This window comes from Rana temporaria, chromosome 8, assembly GCF_905171775.1.
Source record: "Rana temporaria chromosome 8, aRanTem1.1, whole genome shotgun sequence".
NCBI lineage: Eukaryota > Metazoa > Chordata > Amphibia > Anura > Ranidae > Rana > Rana temporaria.
This window is the reverse complement of record NC_053496.1, coordinates 82,323,470-82,340,225: the sequence shown is the minus strand read 5'-3', so window position 1 is coordinate 82,340,225 and position 16,756 is coordinate 82,323,470. Positions and strand designations below refer to the sequence as shown.

At 43.6% G+C, this 16,756-nt stretch overlaps 1 protein-coding gene across 7 annotated transcripts in view; it reads right to left on the bottom strand.

Annotated features, from left to right (window-relative positions):
* Nucleotides 1-14,647: 14,647 nt before the first annotated feature.
* The window catches only part of STAMBPL1 (STAM binding protein like 1), an 80,614-nt gene continuing 78,505 nt past the window's right edge, over nucleotides 14,648-16,756 (bottom strand). For all 7 annotated transcript variants that reach the window (XM_040362093.1, XM_040362094.1, XM_040362092.1 and 4 more), the window contains one exon: nucleotides 14,648-14,933. In XM_040362093.1, the coding sequence (XP_040218027.1) occupies nucleotides 14,877-14,933 (57 nt within the window). In that variant the 3' untranslated portion in view covers nucleotides 14,648-14,876. The remainder of the gene's footprint in view (nucleotides 14,934-16,756) is intronic.

The following is a 16,756-nucleotide window of genomic DNA, read 5'->3' as shown; positions in this document are numbered from 1 at the left end:
AGTGTAAATTTCTCAAGGAACCTCTAGAAACCTCAGGGAGAACAATAGATGAGAAAGGCTAGCTTATATAATAACACACAAGGCTTTTTTCTTGAACAATAGGTGCTGGAACTCAACCACGACCCCCCAAAACCCCTCCCCTACACACACCCTCCAAATCACATCAAATAGTGGGTGTGGTCAGTCAAATTTCACAGTAGGAGGGTCTTAAAGGGGCATTAAATACCAGGATTGCATTACACACAGAGTGCAGAGTTCAGGGGGGTTACAAACAGAGTGCAGAGCTGTCACTTGTAAACACAGAAACCGGACTTCTGTGTTTACAAGTGACTGTGGTGAGCAGGCACCAAAGGGTCTGAGCCAGAAAAAAAGTCCTGATAACACATGAACATCCTTCTCACTGTTGACCTATTACAATCACTTCAAAGAAACACCTGCCAACATACAGACATATCGTTTTTCCTTTACCATGATAAACACTGCACTGCTTTAACATTCAACACAGGCAAAAGGGCCAACTTGTTGGAAAGTAACACAGTTTATACATTGTCCCTTGTGCAGGTCTGATTTATTGGTAAAAAAAAAAAACGACCTACTACTAACCACACAATCTGGTTAAAAAGAGGTTACTCATGGGCCAAGATGCAGTGTTAAAGGGAATACTTTAATAAAGTCAGAGTATACCGCAAGAATGCCAAAACCACAAGACATGGTAAAAAACAGGTTACCTTATGGGCCAAAATAGAATAAGTAACCTTCTGTTTTTAACCATGTCTTGTGGGTTTGGCACTTTGTCCTAGCACAATGTCAGTAACCACATAGATGTGGACTGTAACATTGAATTAAATAGTATTATCCTCATTCAGTGTATGAAGTGCATTACTGTGCTAAAGAAGCTGCAGATGAACAAGGCCCATGGGGTAAATCTTATTTTTTGAGTAAGCTGAATAGCAAGAAACATTGCTTCCACTCATACTATGAGTTTATATGCACAAATTGTGTTACGTTACAGTATTCCTTTTTGAAAGCCAAAAGCCATAGGAAGTTCATGCATTTATTACCTCTTTAGATGGTTAAATAGGACACATGAGCATGGAAGGTACATCAGTTAGTTATATACATTATTATTGCTGGTGATTAATCAGAGACAATAGCTGAATAACCAGATGAAAACAATGGCTTAATCCACAGGGTCAAAGAAGAAGGATCCCCAGCCGTACTCCTGTCAATAGATGCAAAAAAAGAGTTTGACCGGGTCAACTGGGAATTCATGCTTCTTACCCTGAGAGAACTTGGTCTGTAGGTTAAAACGATGAGGTGGATTTCAGCATTATATTGCCACCCTACTTCATGAGTCCAGGTTAATTGATTGTACCTTGTCTTAGGCCTCGTACACACGATAGGTTAACCAGGGGACAATGGTCTGATGGACCGCTTTCATCGGTCAAAACCGACCGTGTGTGGGCCCCATAGGTTATTTAACCAGCGGTTAAAAAAAAGCCAACTTGCTTTAAATTTAACCGATGGATTCCTAACCGATAGGACAAAACCGATCGTTAGTAGGCACAACCATCAGTTAAAAATCCACGCATGCTCAGAATCAAGTCGACGCATGCTTGGAAGCATTGAACTTCATTTTTTTCAGCACGTCGTTGTGTTTTACGTCACCGCGTTCTGACACGATCGTTTTTTTAACCGATGGTGTGTAGGCGCGATGGACCATCAGTCAGCTTCATCGGTTAACCGATGAAAACGGTCGATTGGTCCGATCGTGTGTACGCGGCTTTAGTCCTTTAAAATATTTAATGGCACAAGGCAAAGAGGCCCGCTGTCACCAACGCTATTTGTCCTTTTATTAGAGCCACTTTCATCTTCGATTCAAGCTAATGTAAATATAAAAGCTATCACATTAGGGGGGGGGGATCATTTAAAGTCTCAGCCGATGCAGATGCTTTATTATTTTCTATTTTCAGTCCAAGAGTAACCCTCCCAAATGTAGTAGAAGAGTTGAAACAGTACATGGTAATATCAAATTTGAAAGTTAATATAGCAGAGTCATAAATATTGAATACTTCAGTACCAATTAAAGAGCAATTGACAATACAACTTACATTTTCTTTTAACCTCCCTGGCGGTATGATTCTGTCTGGAATTACGTACCAAAAGCTGTACAATTATTTTGCAAGGAAATTTGGCGTTTTATACTGTAGGCCTGTAATTTTTAGAAATAACTCACTTAAATCTGACCAAGCAAGAGTCTTGTAGGCATCCCGGGTATGATTTTTTTTTAAAAACAAAATTATAAATTATAATATAATAAATAATTATAAATAATTATAACAAATAATAATATAATTATAATAAAAATTATTCAATAATGTAATCAACTCAAAATCACTGAAATTTGCTCAGTTGCAGAATTGTCGCTGTCATTATTTTTTTTTTTTATGACGAATTTCCCCACAAATCGCTATCGCACATTTCTGCAAGTGATTATAATTTATTATCGCTGTTTTCTAGCTGATCTAAAACCATTTTTGACATAAAGGGACACTTTTGGACAATCTACAGTTTTTAGGCAGAAATGACATTTTTTTTTTTTATAAAAGTACATGCAGGGCACTGGGCAGACCACTAGGGACAAGGGGTGTGTGTATTTTTTACATACAGTACTGTAATCTATAAGATTACAGTATACTGTATGTAAGGTGTTTGTTTACTTTTTTGAATTTGGCGCCGTTCTCCGCTCCCGTGCGTCGTAACGTCGCAGGGAACGGAGATCGGCGGCACACGGGGAGACTGTGAATCGAGCGAGGAGGTCCCGCTCGCTCACACAGCGGGGTGGCATCGCTGGATCCAGGAACAAGGTGAGTAACTTGCCTGTGGATCCAGCGAAAGGTAAGCCGCGCCGCTGCACGTCCACCCCGAGCGTGACTCGGGGATACCGATCTTAGCATTGAAAACCAACCCCGAGTCACGCTCGGGTTTACCGCCAGGGAGGTTAAGTGGCACGAAAAATATTTGGGTAATAGATTTACTACTTCCTAGATGCTTCATATAAAGGGTGTTATATTCTTCTGCTCAATTCTGTGCAGAAGGTACTGAATTCTTTAAGATACAGGCCTCTTTTGTGAATCGGCAGAATAAATACAGTAAAATGGAACATTCTGCCTAAGGTTTTGTATGTATTTCAGACGCTTCTCATTGTCTTACCACAAGTGTTTAAGATATTAAGATCAGTTGTCCTGAAATTTATATATTTGCATAGCTGTCCTAGAATTGCACTGCCTGATTTCAAAAGATACTACCAGGCAGTATGAATATCAAGACTGGTGGAATGGGCATAATCAGAGCTTTTTTTCTTAGAAAATGGGTACAGGAACTCAACCTCGACCCCGTTCAGATTTCACAAACAGTAGAAGGGTATTAAAGGGGTATTAAATACCAGGATTGCATTACATACAGAGTGCAGAGTTCAGGGGGGGTTACACACAGAGTGCAGAGCTGTCACTTGTAAACACAGAAACCAGACTTCTGTGTTTACAAGTGATTGTGGTGAGCAGGCACCAAAGGGTCTGAGCCAGAGGTGGTGGAACTGAGTTCCCCCAAGTTCCCCCTGAAAAAAAGCCCTGGGCATAATAAAAGGTTGGGTGGCGATAGAATTCTCACAAAGTTGGGTGGCATTAGATAAGGTGATATAGGTTCCACAATGGTATCCGAAGTTCAGTGGAATTACTAGACCATTAAGGAGGAATGCACTGATGGTATGGGATGAAGTACATAGACACCTTAAATGGAGGAATATTGTAATTCCCCATTGATTTAATTAATTGGCGATTGATGATTATTTGGCAGCTATGAAGGGGAATGATTTTTGGGGAGAAAAGGGGCAGGATACCCTTAGATGAATGGCCCAATTCAGCACTTTGTAAAGTCCTTACCCCAGCCAATACGCCCAGGAGATAGCCTAACACCAATGGAAAAGTTATGCAGTACACCAGATGGTAAACGGCACTATATCTTGTGAAAATATAGTATATTAGTACAAAATAAAATAAAAAGAAATGTACTTCTGCGCTACTAATATAAAGTAAGTGCTATATATTCAATCTAAGAGGTTGCTGCTTAACACCAACTGTTATTAGCAAACCAGAGTAAAAAGAAAAATATGCGCTCTCTCTTTTCCAAAAAAATACTATGTGATGTAAATATAAAATAAATAAAATAAAATAGTGAACCCTACTGGGAGTATTGCATACTGTATGACACCAAAAATATATTATATATATACAGTATATCACAATGAAAGTAATTTGTGCAAACAGTGAGCTCTAGTGGGTACAAAAATTATAACACATATATCAAATAACATTAACCACTTGCTAACTGGGCACATTTACCCGCCTCCTGCCCAGGCGAAATTTCAGCTTCTGGCACTGCATCGCTTTAACTGACAATTGCGCAGTCGTGCGACGTGGCTCCCAAACAAAATTGATGTCCTTTTTTCCCCACAAATATAGCTTTTTTTTGGTGGTATTTGATCACCTCTGCGGTTTTTAATTTTTGCGCTATAAACAAAAAGAGAGCGACAATTTAAAAAAAAAAAATGCATATTTTTTACTTGTTGCTATAATAAATATCCCATTTAAAAAAAAACAAAAAACATAGGGCCTAATCCTCAAAAGAGATACTCCGGCGTAAGCCGTCGTATCTCTGGTTCTAACTTTGGAACTGATCCTCAGAAGCAGTTTTCCAAAGTTAGGCAGAAGATCCGACATCTGTAACGGACTTACACTGCCGGATCTTAGGATGCAGTACCGCATCAGCCACTGGGGGCATTTCGAGTCGAAATGCCTCTTCTGGTATGCAAATTAGCACTTAGGGCGATCCACAAAGCTTTTCTGCTTCGTTTTTTCGCCGTAAGTTTTAGTTTGCCAAGTGTAAAACTAGGGCTGCTTTTACATGGTCTAAAGTTAGTAACACCATGTAAAAGCACATTCAAGCGACGGCATTTGGTATGCATTCCCGAGGGAGAACTCCACGGCAATTTGTAAAATTCAAACCGGCATGGGTTCCCCCCCAGGAGCATACCAGGCCCTTAGGTCTGGTATGGGTTGTAAGGAGACCCCCCCTCCGCCGAAAAATCGACGTAGGGGGTCCCCCTACAATCCATACCAGACCCGTATCCAAAGCACACTACCCGGCCGGCCAGGAATGGGAGTGGGGACGAGCGAGCGCCCCCCCCTCCTGAGCCGTGCCAGGCCGCATGCCCTCAACATGGGGGGGTTGGGTGCTCTGGGGCAGGGGGGCGCACTGCGGGCCCCCCCACCCCAGAGCACCCTGTCCCCATGTTGATGAGGACAGGACCTCTTCCCGACATCCCTTGCCGTTGGTTGTCGGGGTATGCGGGCGGGGGCTTATCGGAATCTGGGAGTCCCCTTTAATAAGGGGGCCCCCAGATACCGGCCCCCCACCCTAAGTGAATGGATATGGGGTACATCGTACCCCTATCCATTCACCTTGAGGCAAAAAGTTAAAGTTATTAAACACACAACACAAGGGTTTTTAAAATAATTTATTAGTCTGCTACGGAGGCCCCGACTGTCTTCTTTATTAGCTCTAATACCAGGGGGGGATTCTTCTTCCGCTCTCCAGGGGTCTTCTCCGCTCTCCGGGGGGGGGGCTTCTTCTTCCGCTCTCCGGGGGGGGGGTCTTCTCCGCTCTCCGGGGGTCTTCTTCTATCCTCGCCGCTCTCCGCTGTTGACTCGGCGCACCCCGGTTCTTCTGCAGCTGTCCGGTGCCTTCTTCTTCAGCGCTGGCTGCCTGCTATCTTCGTGTGTTAGCTCAATTAGTAGCAGGCAGCCATCGCGGTCTTCTGTGACGTCAGGTTCTTCTCTCCTGTTCTTCTCCCCTCTTCCGATGTTGACACGTCGCCTCTTGACACTGCAATGATGGAAGCGCGCCTTGCATCCCATTTATATAGGCATCACCGTCCCATCATGCTCCGGCAGGTACCCACGTGGTGGGTGCCTACCCACGTGCACCTACCGGAGCATGATGGGACGGTGATGCCTATATAAATGGGATGCAAGGCGCGCTTCCATCATTGCAGTGTCAAGAGGCGACGTGTCAACATCGGAAGAGGGGAGAAGAACAGAAGAGAAGAACCTGACGTCACAGAAGACCGCGATGACTGCCTGCTACTAATTGAGCTAACACACGAAGATAGCAGGCAGCCAGCGCTGAAGAAGAAGGCACCGGACAGCTGCAGAAGAACCGGGGTGCGCCAAGTCAACAGCGGAGAGTGGCGAGGATAGAAGAAGACCCCCGGAGAGCGGAGAAGACCCCCCCCGGAGAGCGGAAGAAGAAGCCCCCCCCGGAGAGCGGAGAAGACCCCCGGAGAGCGGAAGAAGAAGCCCCCCCTGGTATTAGAGCTAATAAAGAAGACAGGGGGGCCTCCGGAGCAGACTAATAAATTATTTTAAAAACCCTTGTGTTGTGTGTTTAATAACTTTAACTTTTTGCCTCCAGGTGAATGGATAGGGGTACGATGTACCCCATATCCATTTACTTAGGGTGGGGGGCCGGTATCTGGGGGCCCCCTTATTAAAGGGGACTCCCAGATTCCGATAAGCCCCCGCCCGCATACCCCGACAACCAACGGCAAGGGTTGTCGGGAAGAGGTCCTGTCCTCATCAACATGGGGACAGGGTGCTCTGGGGTGGGGGGGCCCGCAGTGCGTCCCCTGCCCCAGAGCACCCAACCCCCCCATGTTGAGGGCCTGGCACGGCTCAGGAGGGGGGGGGCGCTCGCTCGTCCCCACTCCCATTCCTGGCCGGCCGGGTAGCGTGCTTTGGATACGGGTCTGGTATGGATTGTAGGGGGACCCCCTACGTCGTTTTCTCGGTCGTGGGGGGGTCTCCTTACAACCCATACCAGACCTAAGGGCCTGGTATGCTCCTGGGGGGGGGACCCATGCCGTTTTTTTCTTTGAAAATTGGCATGGAGTTCTCCCTCTCAGGAATGCATGCTGAGCGACGCTGTCATTTTTTTTTATAATTATTTGTTTTCCCGGCGCGTATATTTTTTTCACCCGTCGGAACTTTAGTGTCCCGTCGCAATCCACAAAGCCACCCGGCGTCAATTATGTTCGCGCGCTGCACGTCGGGAAAATTACGTCACACGCATGCGCAGTACGGCCGGCGCGGGAGCGCGCCTCATTTAAATTTTAAACGCCCCCCGGAGAGGAGGACCGCCTTGCGACGGCGGCACTTAAGTTACATGGCCTGAAATTTCTAGGTAAGTGCTTTGTGGATCAGGCACTTAGGTAGAAATTTTAAGTCAGTGTAACTTAACTGCTGAAAGTTAAGTTACGCCACCTGGCTGAGGATTAGGCCCATCATTTTTTCTCAGTTTAGGCCGATACGTATTCTTCTACATATTTTTGGTAAAAAAAAAAAAAAACGCAAAAAGCGACTGGTTTGCGCAAAAGTTATAGCGCCTACAATATAGGGGACAGAATTATTATTTTTTTTTTACTAGTAATGACGGCGATCTGCGATTTGTATTGGGACTGCGACATTATGGCGGACACGTCGGACACTTTTGACACATTTTTGGCACCATTCACATTTATACAGCGATCAGTGTGACTGGCAGGGAAGGGGTTAACACTAGGGGCGAGGAAGGGGTTAAATGTGTAGCCTAGTGAGTGTTCTAACTGTAGGGGGAGGGGACTGACTGGGGGAGGTGACCGATCTGTGTCCCTATGTACAAGGGACACTCCATCGGTCTCCTCTCCCTGACAGGACGTGGATCTGTGTGTTTACACGCACAGATCCACATCCTTGTCTGTGTAACCGCCGATCGCGGGTGCCTGGCGGACATCGCGGCCGCCAGGCACGCGCATCGGCATCTCAGTGATGCGGCGGGCACGCGGCCTCCCGGCAATTGGGATCCACACAGCGGCCATAGAAATTCGTACGGCCGTCAGGAAGTGGTTAATATGTACAACTAGTGACCTCTAGTGGTTACAAAAGTTATAACACATATATATATATATATACCAGACAAAGTCCATTAATCCGGTGATATCTTCTGTGATCCAATGCTGTCCACACACAATCCAACGGTGAATGATAACAAATGAGTGACTTAACACCACGTGGACCCTCCACCAGTCACACTATGCGCTCACCCCCCAGAGCGGCCCCCAATTGGACCAAGTAGCACCTTCCCCTTTGGGGACTCAATCCAGGATCTTTAAGCTCCCAATAGTAAACTCCTTCAAGCGTGATCTCTCATATATGATGGCAACATAAGGGTAAAAAAGGAACTAGCATAGTGTAATACTGTAAAATGAGATTTATTTAAAACACAAGCAACTATTCCACTCACATTTAGGAATGCACTATCCCTGGTGCATGTAGGTGATGAACTTGAAAATATACAGATCCGTCCCTGGGGTCACAAAATCGTCTGCAAGTCCTCTGCCCTGCTGCCCTCATGGGTGATCGTGTACTTCCTACAAACGATGCAATGATGTCACAAGCCCCACCCTAGTATATTAGTAGGAGTAGAAGAACATAAAATACCACCTTATGAAGCTAAATGGGGCAAGAATTGGGTTAGCTGGAGAATGAACATCAGAAGGCTGAAATATTTAAAAGGCAAGTTTTTCATCAATTGATTTGAAGGAGACAGAGCAGTGATTTAAGTTTAAAGATGGAACACCACTCGGGTTACCACCCACAGGTTCCAGGTTTGAGGGGTTGTGATCAACCAGAAATCTTCGGGCATCTTAGAATATGGGTGAAACTGCCAACATTATTCAAGAAATAATGGGAAAAAAAGAGTATGGATGGACCCCTGAAGACTCCTGTTTCATAAAACAGAAATAGCAACTGCCCCCTAAAGGATGTCACTCATGCTATATCTATAGAATACAGCCAAAGGGTTGATTTCAAAGTATTGGAAATAAAAAATAATCATTATAGTATAGAGGGAGGGATTGTGAAAGTAGACTGTATTTATGACAAAGACACAGTGGTTTCTATGCGGGATTTAAGAAGGGGGACGCCGGGGGGTATATTGTATAAAGCATATGATTTTTTGATTGTGGAATGATGTTAGTAGTAAACTGTTTGTATACATAGATGCAGTAGCATGTAGCAGTGACCAATTAAAGATGATTAGAACACTGCACAAGTTTATTTTCTACTGCATTCAACTTATGCAGTTTACACCAGTGGTTCTCAACCCCAGTCCTCAAATACTAATCCGACGGAGTTAGAAAGAGTTCTCTTTTTTTCTGACGGAAAAAAATTCTATCGGAAAAGAAAGCTGTGTCTGTCTCCAAAAAAATATACAAATTTTGTTTGGTTATAGCATTGCATGACCGCACAATTTTCATTCAACGTGCGACAGCACTGAAAGATGAAAATTGGCCTGGGTAGTAAGGGGTAAAAAGGGCCCATTATTGAGGTGGTTAAAGAAGTCCTGTATACTCCATTGACATCACAAGCAGAAGCTATTTGCCTGCTTGTCAGGCCTCATACACACGACCGAGTTTCTCAGCTAAAACCAGCAAGAAGCTTGCTGGGTTTTTTTTTTGCCGAGGAAACCGGTCGTGTGTACACTTTGACGAGGAAACCATCAAGGATCTCGTCGGGCCAAAAATAAAGCATGTCTCCTTTTTCCTCGACGGGAATGGGAAAATTTGGGTCGCCGGGATCCTCGGCGGCTTCACAAGGAACTCGACGAGCAAAACGATGTGTTTTACTTGCAGATACTTACAGAATACCTCGCTAGATCTTATTGAAGGAATATAAATGTGCTAAATTAGATGGAATATTCGACTAACCATAAACTGAAAATGTATTTCAAAAGAGTCAGGTTCCAAGCTACTGAGAGTCACGGCTGTAAATTATTCATCTTTCTATAATGCCAACAATATTCACAGTCACAGTATATTATAAATATTTAAAAGCTGGTTTTCCCTGTGACAATAATAATGCCTTAAGAACTGTGTAGGGAGAGTAGGGGAGGAGTACTGAACACCAGGTCACCTTATTTTGTCCAACATTAACAAGTCAGTAACAAAGACAGTGAGATTTAAATCTCATGCTTGTGCTAAGCTAGGCATTTATGGTGGGGTGACAAATTTGAAATTTCTTATCTTTTAAAATAATATTTACATAGTCAGGTTGAAAAAAGACACAAATCTATTTAGTTCAACCAAAAAAAGATGCAACTTTTAAAGGAAAAGAACAGACAGACCACACAAATGCCTAGTGCATTACCCAGAATATATTAAAGGAAACCAAATAGTAAATAAAATACTCAAAAATTACAGACATAACCTGCAGAGCAGACCCTGATGGTTAACCAGTGTGACAACAAATGACCAGATTGTCAATCTGACACATTTTAGGGACACATCCCCTTGCTCAAAGCTCAAGCTAACTGATGTATTTGTTAGGAGGCAAACATCAGTTGGCTTGAGCTCTGAGGAAGAGGGATGCATCCTTGAAACGCGTTGGCTTGCCAACATCGCCACAATATGGTCATTTGTTGCCACACTGGTTAACCATCACAGTCTTCTGTCATGCAGGTTGCTTCAGTGGTGTACCCCAAGGTTCAGTGCTGGGACCCTGAACCATGATATTGGGTCTGGGATTAAAAGTACCATTTCTGTCTTTGCAGATGACACCAAGCTATGAAGTGGAATAACGTCCTTACAGGATGTCTTTATTTTACAAGGCGATGAATGAATAACTTGTATAGTGCTACAAACGCAAACTAAATTGCCTCAAGGCGCATTTGCAGCCAGTGTCTGCCTGTATCTTCAGAAGAGATGGGTCTTAAAGCGGGGGTTCACCAGAATTTTTTTTTTTTTTAACATTAGATTGAGGCTAATTGTGGGAAGCAGAATCGGGTGTTTTGTTTCTTAACCACTTAAGCCCCGGACCAATATGCAGCCTAAAGACCCAAGGTGTTTTTACAGTTCGGGACTGCGTCGCTTTAACAGACAATTGCGCGGTCGTGCGACGTGGCTCCCAAACAAAATTGGCGTCCTTTTTTCCCCACAAATAGAGCTTTCTTTTGGTGGTATTTGATCACATCTGCGGTTTTTAGTTTTTGCGCTATAAACAAAAATAGAGCGACAATTTTGAAAAAAAAGCAATATTTTTTACTTTTTGCTGTAATAAATATCCCCCAAAAACATATATAAAAACATTTTTTTTCCTCAGTTTAGGCCGATACGTATTCTTCTACCTATTTTTAGTAAAAAAAAATCGCAATAAGCGTTTATCGATTGGTTTGCGCAAAATTTATAGTGTTTACAAAATAGGGGATAGTTTTATTGCATTTTTATTTTTTATTTTTTTTACTACTAATGGCGGCGATCAGCAATTTTTTTCGTGACTGCGACATTATGGCGGACACTTCGGACAATTTTGACACATTTTTGGGACCATTGTCATTTTCACAGCAAAAAATGCATTTAAATTGCATTCTTTATTGTGAAAATGACAGTTGCAGTTTGGGAGTTAACCACAGGTGGCGCTGTAGGAGTTAGGGTGCACCTAGTATGTGTTTACAACTGTTTGGGGGTGTGGCTGTAGGAATGACGTCATCGATCGTGTCTTCCCTATAAAGGGAATGACGCGATCGATGCGCCGCCATAGTGAAGGACGGGGAAGCCGTGTTTACACACGGCTCTCCTCGTTCTTCAGCTCCGGGGAGCGATCGCGACGGAGCGGCTATAAACAAATAGCCGCGCCGTGGTCCCGGATCGCTCCCCGAGCGGACCCGACCTCCGCATGTAGCGGGGGGGGGTCCCGATCGGACCCCCCACCCGCTAATAGGCGAGGACGTACCTATACGCCCATGTGCCTGTACGTGCCATATTGTGGACGTATATGTACATGCGGTGGTCCTTAAGTGGTTAATCAATGCAGTACGGGTATGGGCTGCGGGACTGGGCGTTCCTATTTGATTGACAGCCTTCCGACGGTTGCATACAGCGCGTCACGAGTTGCCGAACGTCGGTGCTGCTCTATATGGCGCCTGCGCACCGACGTTCGGCTACTTTCGGGAACTCGTGACGCGCTGTATGCGACCATCGGAAGGCTGTCAATCAAATAGGAACGCCCAGTCCCGCAGCAAATACCCGGAAGCCATGGCGAACATCTATCTCTAAAACGGTAAGTACTGCATTGATTTAAAAAAAAAAAAAAAACGATTCTGCTTCCAACAATTAGCCTCAATCTAATGTTAAAAATTAAAAAAATTTTTGGGTGAACCTCCACTTTAAGCTTCTTCCAAGATGGTTTATTTCCAAACGGATGTCCGTGGGTAGAGCGTTCCATAGCCAGGGTCCTTGGACTGCGAATCTTTGTTCTCCTTTTGATTTGTATGCAATTGGGGGGCTAAGAATTTGCATGCATCATACATACTAGAGGGAGTACAACTGGGGGAATCAATGGTGGAGAAGGATCTGGGGTTTTTGGTAGACCATAAGCTTAATAATAACATGCAATGCCAAGCTGCAGGCAAAGGCCTTTCTTGTATTAAGAGAGGTATGGATTCCAGAGAGAGAGAGAGATATCATTTTGCCCCTGTACAAATCTCAACTGGAATATGCAGTTCAGTTTTGGGCACCAGTTCTCAAAAAGCATATCAGAGAACTTGAGAAAGTGCAGAGAAGGGCAACCAAACTAATAAGAGGTATGGAGGAGCTCAGCTATGAGGAAAGATTAGAGGAACTGAATTTATTCTCTCTTGAGAAGAGGAGAATTAGGGGGGATATGATCAACATGTACAAATATATAAGGGGTCCATATAGTGAAATTGGTGTTGAGTTATTAACTTTAAGGTCAGACACTAATCACAGACGACAAGGGGGGACTCTTGAGAAAAAAAGATTTCATCTCTAAATACGGAAGGTTTCTTCACAGTAAGAGCTGTGGAAATGTGGAATAGACTTCCTCCAGAGGTGGATCTGGCCGGCTCAGTAGATTGCTTTAACCTCATGCGAACCAGCCATCGCAATTTTTCCTGCGGCAGCTCAGCTCTCCTGTGCAAACCACCATAGGTGTTAGAGCTGCGCGATTAATCGTCAAAAATCGTTATCACATTTTTTTCCCCGTTGCGATCTTGACAAAGTATTTCCCAATCTTTTGTATGCAGAGAATTCTCTCTGCTCTCAGCCGTCAAAAGAAAGGAAGAAAAAAAATGGGAAGTTAAGTCTAAACCAGGGATCCTCAAACTACGGCCCTCCAGCTGTTGTAGAACTACACATCCCATGAGGCATTGTAACACACTGACATTCACAGACATGACTAGGCATGATGGGAATTGTAGTTCCTGAACAACTGGAGGGCCGTAGTTTGAAGATCCATTGTCTAAACATTGTAACAATTTGTCTTTTACATCAAAGGAATAGACTTCTGTATGTAAATTAGGAAAGTTTAACCACTTAAACACTGGGGCCCAGATTCTCAACCGAGATACGACGGCATATCTCCTTCGAGAGCCGATCACGACAGTTCATCCGATATTATTCGTTCAGACAAGCAAGAAAATTTTCCTCGTAGGATACCAGATCGTACGATCTTCGTTTAGTCAGTATAGTTGTCGTCCGAAAATACAATACAATACAAATACATTACAACACATCTAAACATTATAGTAAATTACAATAAGTAATCAAATTCGTATTCGTTACTACAGCAGTGCTAGTTGTCACTATAGACTGTGACCCCTCTTTCCTATGACCATGCATAGAAGGAATTGATATTAAGATGAAGTGATGTAAGCAAGAGTCCAGCGAAAGAAGTGCTCTGAAAGAGTGGTAAGTTCTCCTCTGCAGGTGATATCAAACGTGCACACTCCAAACTTCAGGCTTCTCTTGTGTCGATCTCCCCTTATGGGTATCTACTCACCAGAAGGTAGAGTTCAACGTGCTCTGAACCTCTGCACCATCCGACTTCCTCCAAAGCCTGAAAGCGATCAGCACGCTATGCTCCTAATTTCATCCGGTTGTAAATAGCGCTGCTTCCCTCCTCTAGACGCTGATATCACATGGAGCTTTCAACACATGACATCACTTTCAATTTTTTTTCCTGTCGTACGAGAATTTTCGGGACTTTAACAACCTATTCAATTTCTACTTGTGAGCGACTATTAAGCGAAAAAAGTCGTACGATCTGTCGTACGATATTCGGATTGTGTGTACGGGCCATAAGGCTGAGGCCTCGTACACACAGAAACTTGCCGTTTTGTTTTTTTTTGCCGAGGAAACCGGTCGTGTGTACATTTTTCGATGAGGAAACTGTCGAGGATCTCGTCGAGCCAAAAAGAGAGCATGTTCTCTTTTTCCTCGACAGGAATGGAGAAAATTGGCTCGCCGAGTTCCTCGACAGCCTCACAAGGAACTCGACGAGCAAAACGATGTGTTTCGCCCGTCGAGTTCCTCGGTCGTAATGATCACATTCTCTACTGTTTCGCTTGTAAATTTGATTGCATACATATTTTCATAGGGTGTGGTTGCCTTAAAAATGCATATGAAAGCACAAAAAAAATGTAATGTCAAATAGAACATTTTAAGGGGAAAAAAGCAAATAAAGATAGTCCAACACTATTCATAGAAGCATACTTTTAATTAGAGGCCTCTTGTGATCTACATATGAACATAGATGGTACATGTTTCACTTCTATGACCACGCAGGCCACTCTAATTGAAAATAAACAAGAATCCAAAATGGGCAGGAGCAATAAATATGAAATCATCACATTTAAAAATGATAAATTAGAAAAACAGTCCGCTTGTTCCAGTTGAGAACTGCTAGCACAAAAGATGTCAGGAACTATCACCTCAGATCCAGAACTGTAATTTTCACATCTTTTACAATCACGTGTCTGCACACCTGGATGAGAGCAAAGAAAATCAATTAAGAAACTTTTTTTTACCATTCTTCTTTCAGTTATTCAGTTTTAGTGATGTCTGGGTCTGTGATTTCAGGATTTGGGGGAAACAGACTGACTGTTGTAAAGCCAGATTTTTTCCCCTTTATTCCTGAGTGCATAGGCCACTTTAGAGCCATTTAACCACTTCAGCCCTGGAGCATTTGGCCGCCAAATGACCGGGCCACTTTTTGCGATTCGGTGCTGCGTCGCTTTAACTGACAATTGCGCGGTCGTGCGACGTTGTACCCAAACAAAATTGACGTCCTTTTTTTCCCACAAATAGAGCTTTCTTTTGGTGGTATTTGATCACCTCTGCGTGTTTTATTTTTTGCACTATAAACGACAATTTTGAAAAAAAATATTTTGGACTATTTTTGTACTAATTTTGGACTAATGAGTTATCAGACTACTGTTTGTTTAAATGTGGAAAGTCTCCCAATAAACAAACATTCAGTTCACTACATTTGTGTCTGTTATTACTGTGCAGATACTCTGCTTGCTAGGTGCCAGAGGGGGGAGACAGTTTGTGGGGTTGAGGGGCAGAGTACGAAACCAATTATACTTAAAGCGGAGGTTCACCCTAATAACATGTATATCTGACCAACTCCCTTATAGTCGTAACAAGTACTGTCCGCAATTAGTTTTTTTTTTATGCTTTACGTACCTTGTAATCCATTTTTTAATCTACTTCTCCCCGCGGGAGTAGGCGTTTCTATGCCTAGGGGGATTGTCATCTGGGAGGTCGCCCAGATGATTAACGTCTGTTCGCCCCGGCAGATAAGGCCCCGCTCCCCGTATTGCGTAGGCGCGCACCAGTTACGGGGCTTCCAAAAAAAGCTGAAAATGCAGAGCGCAGGCGCCATATAGAGCCGATTCACACCTCTGCATGTTCGGCTTTTTTCGAAAGCCCTGTAACTCGTGCGCGCCTACGCACTACAGGGGGGGGCGGGGCCTTATCTGCTGGGGCGAACAGACGTCAATCATCTGGGCGACCTCCCAGATGACAATCCCCCTAGGCATAGAAACGCCTACTCCCGCGGGGAGAAGTAGAAAAAATTGATTACAAGGTACGTAAAGCATAAAAAAAAAACTAATTGCGGACAGTACTTGTTACGACTATAAGGGAGTTGGTCAGATATACATGTTATTAGGGTGAACCTCCGCTTTAAGCGGCTCCCCTGGGGTAGCGCTACACATGGATGGGGGAGGGCAGCACCCACTCATCCCTAATGAATGGGCCGCAGCTGGCCCTGGTTCAAAATGTAACAAGCCAAGGTATGATGAGATCATACAACATGTAGTAACCCATTACAACCAAACAGCATTCATCTTTAAAGATCTCCCTAGAATTAATAACGACATTTTATGGAAGCTCCTGTGAGAGCAGACAAATTAAAGTTGTGAAATGTATATTTCATATTGGAAAATCAATAAAGAAATTATATTAAAAAAAAAAGATCTCCCTAGTAAGCAGAACCCTTAATGGTCGCTATGGATTCTTGTATTTAATAACCAATCTTTGTATGGCCTTTTGAATAAGGTCTTCATGTTAGTATTCATGGTAATCAAACAGCACAGGGATGCAGAACTGTGTCCAGTGCCCATTCTCTGAAAACCAGCCACTGTAAAAAGTAGGCAAAGTTCACTGAGAGTAGTGCCTTAGGACTTCATATGAGAACTAAATGTAGCTATCTAATCTTTATGGACATCTTAAGTTTGCACTGCCATTATCTGATCACCTTCTGCAAACAATACACCATGTTCACCACACTACCCTCCCCAA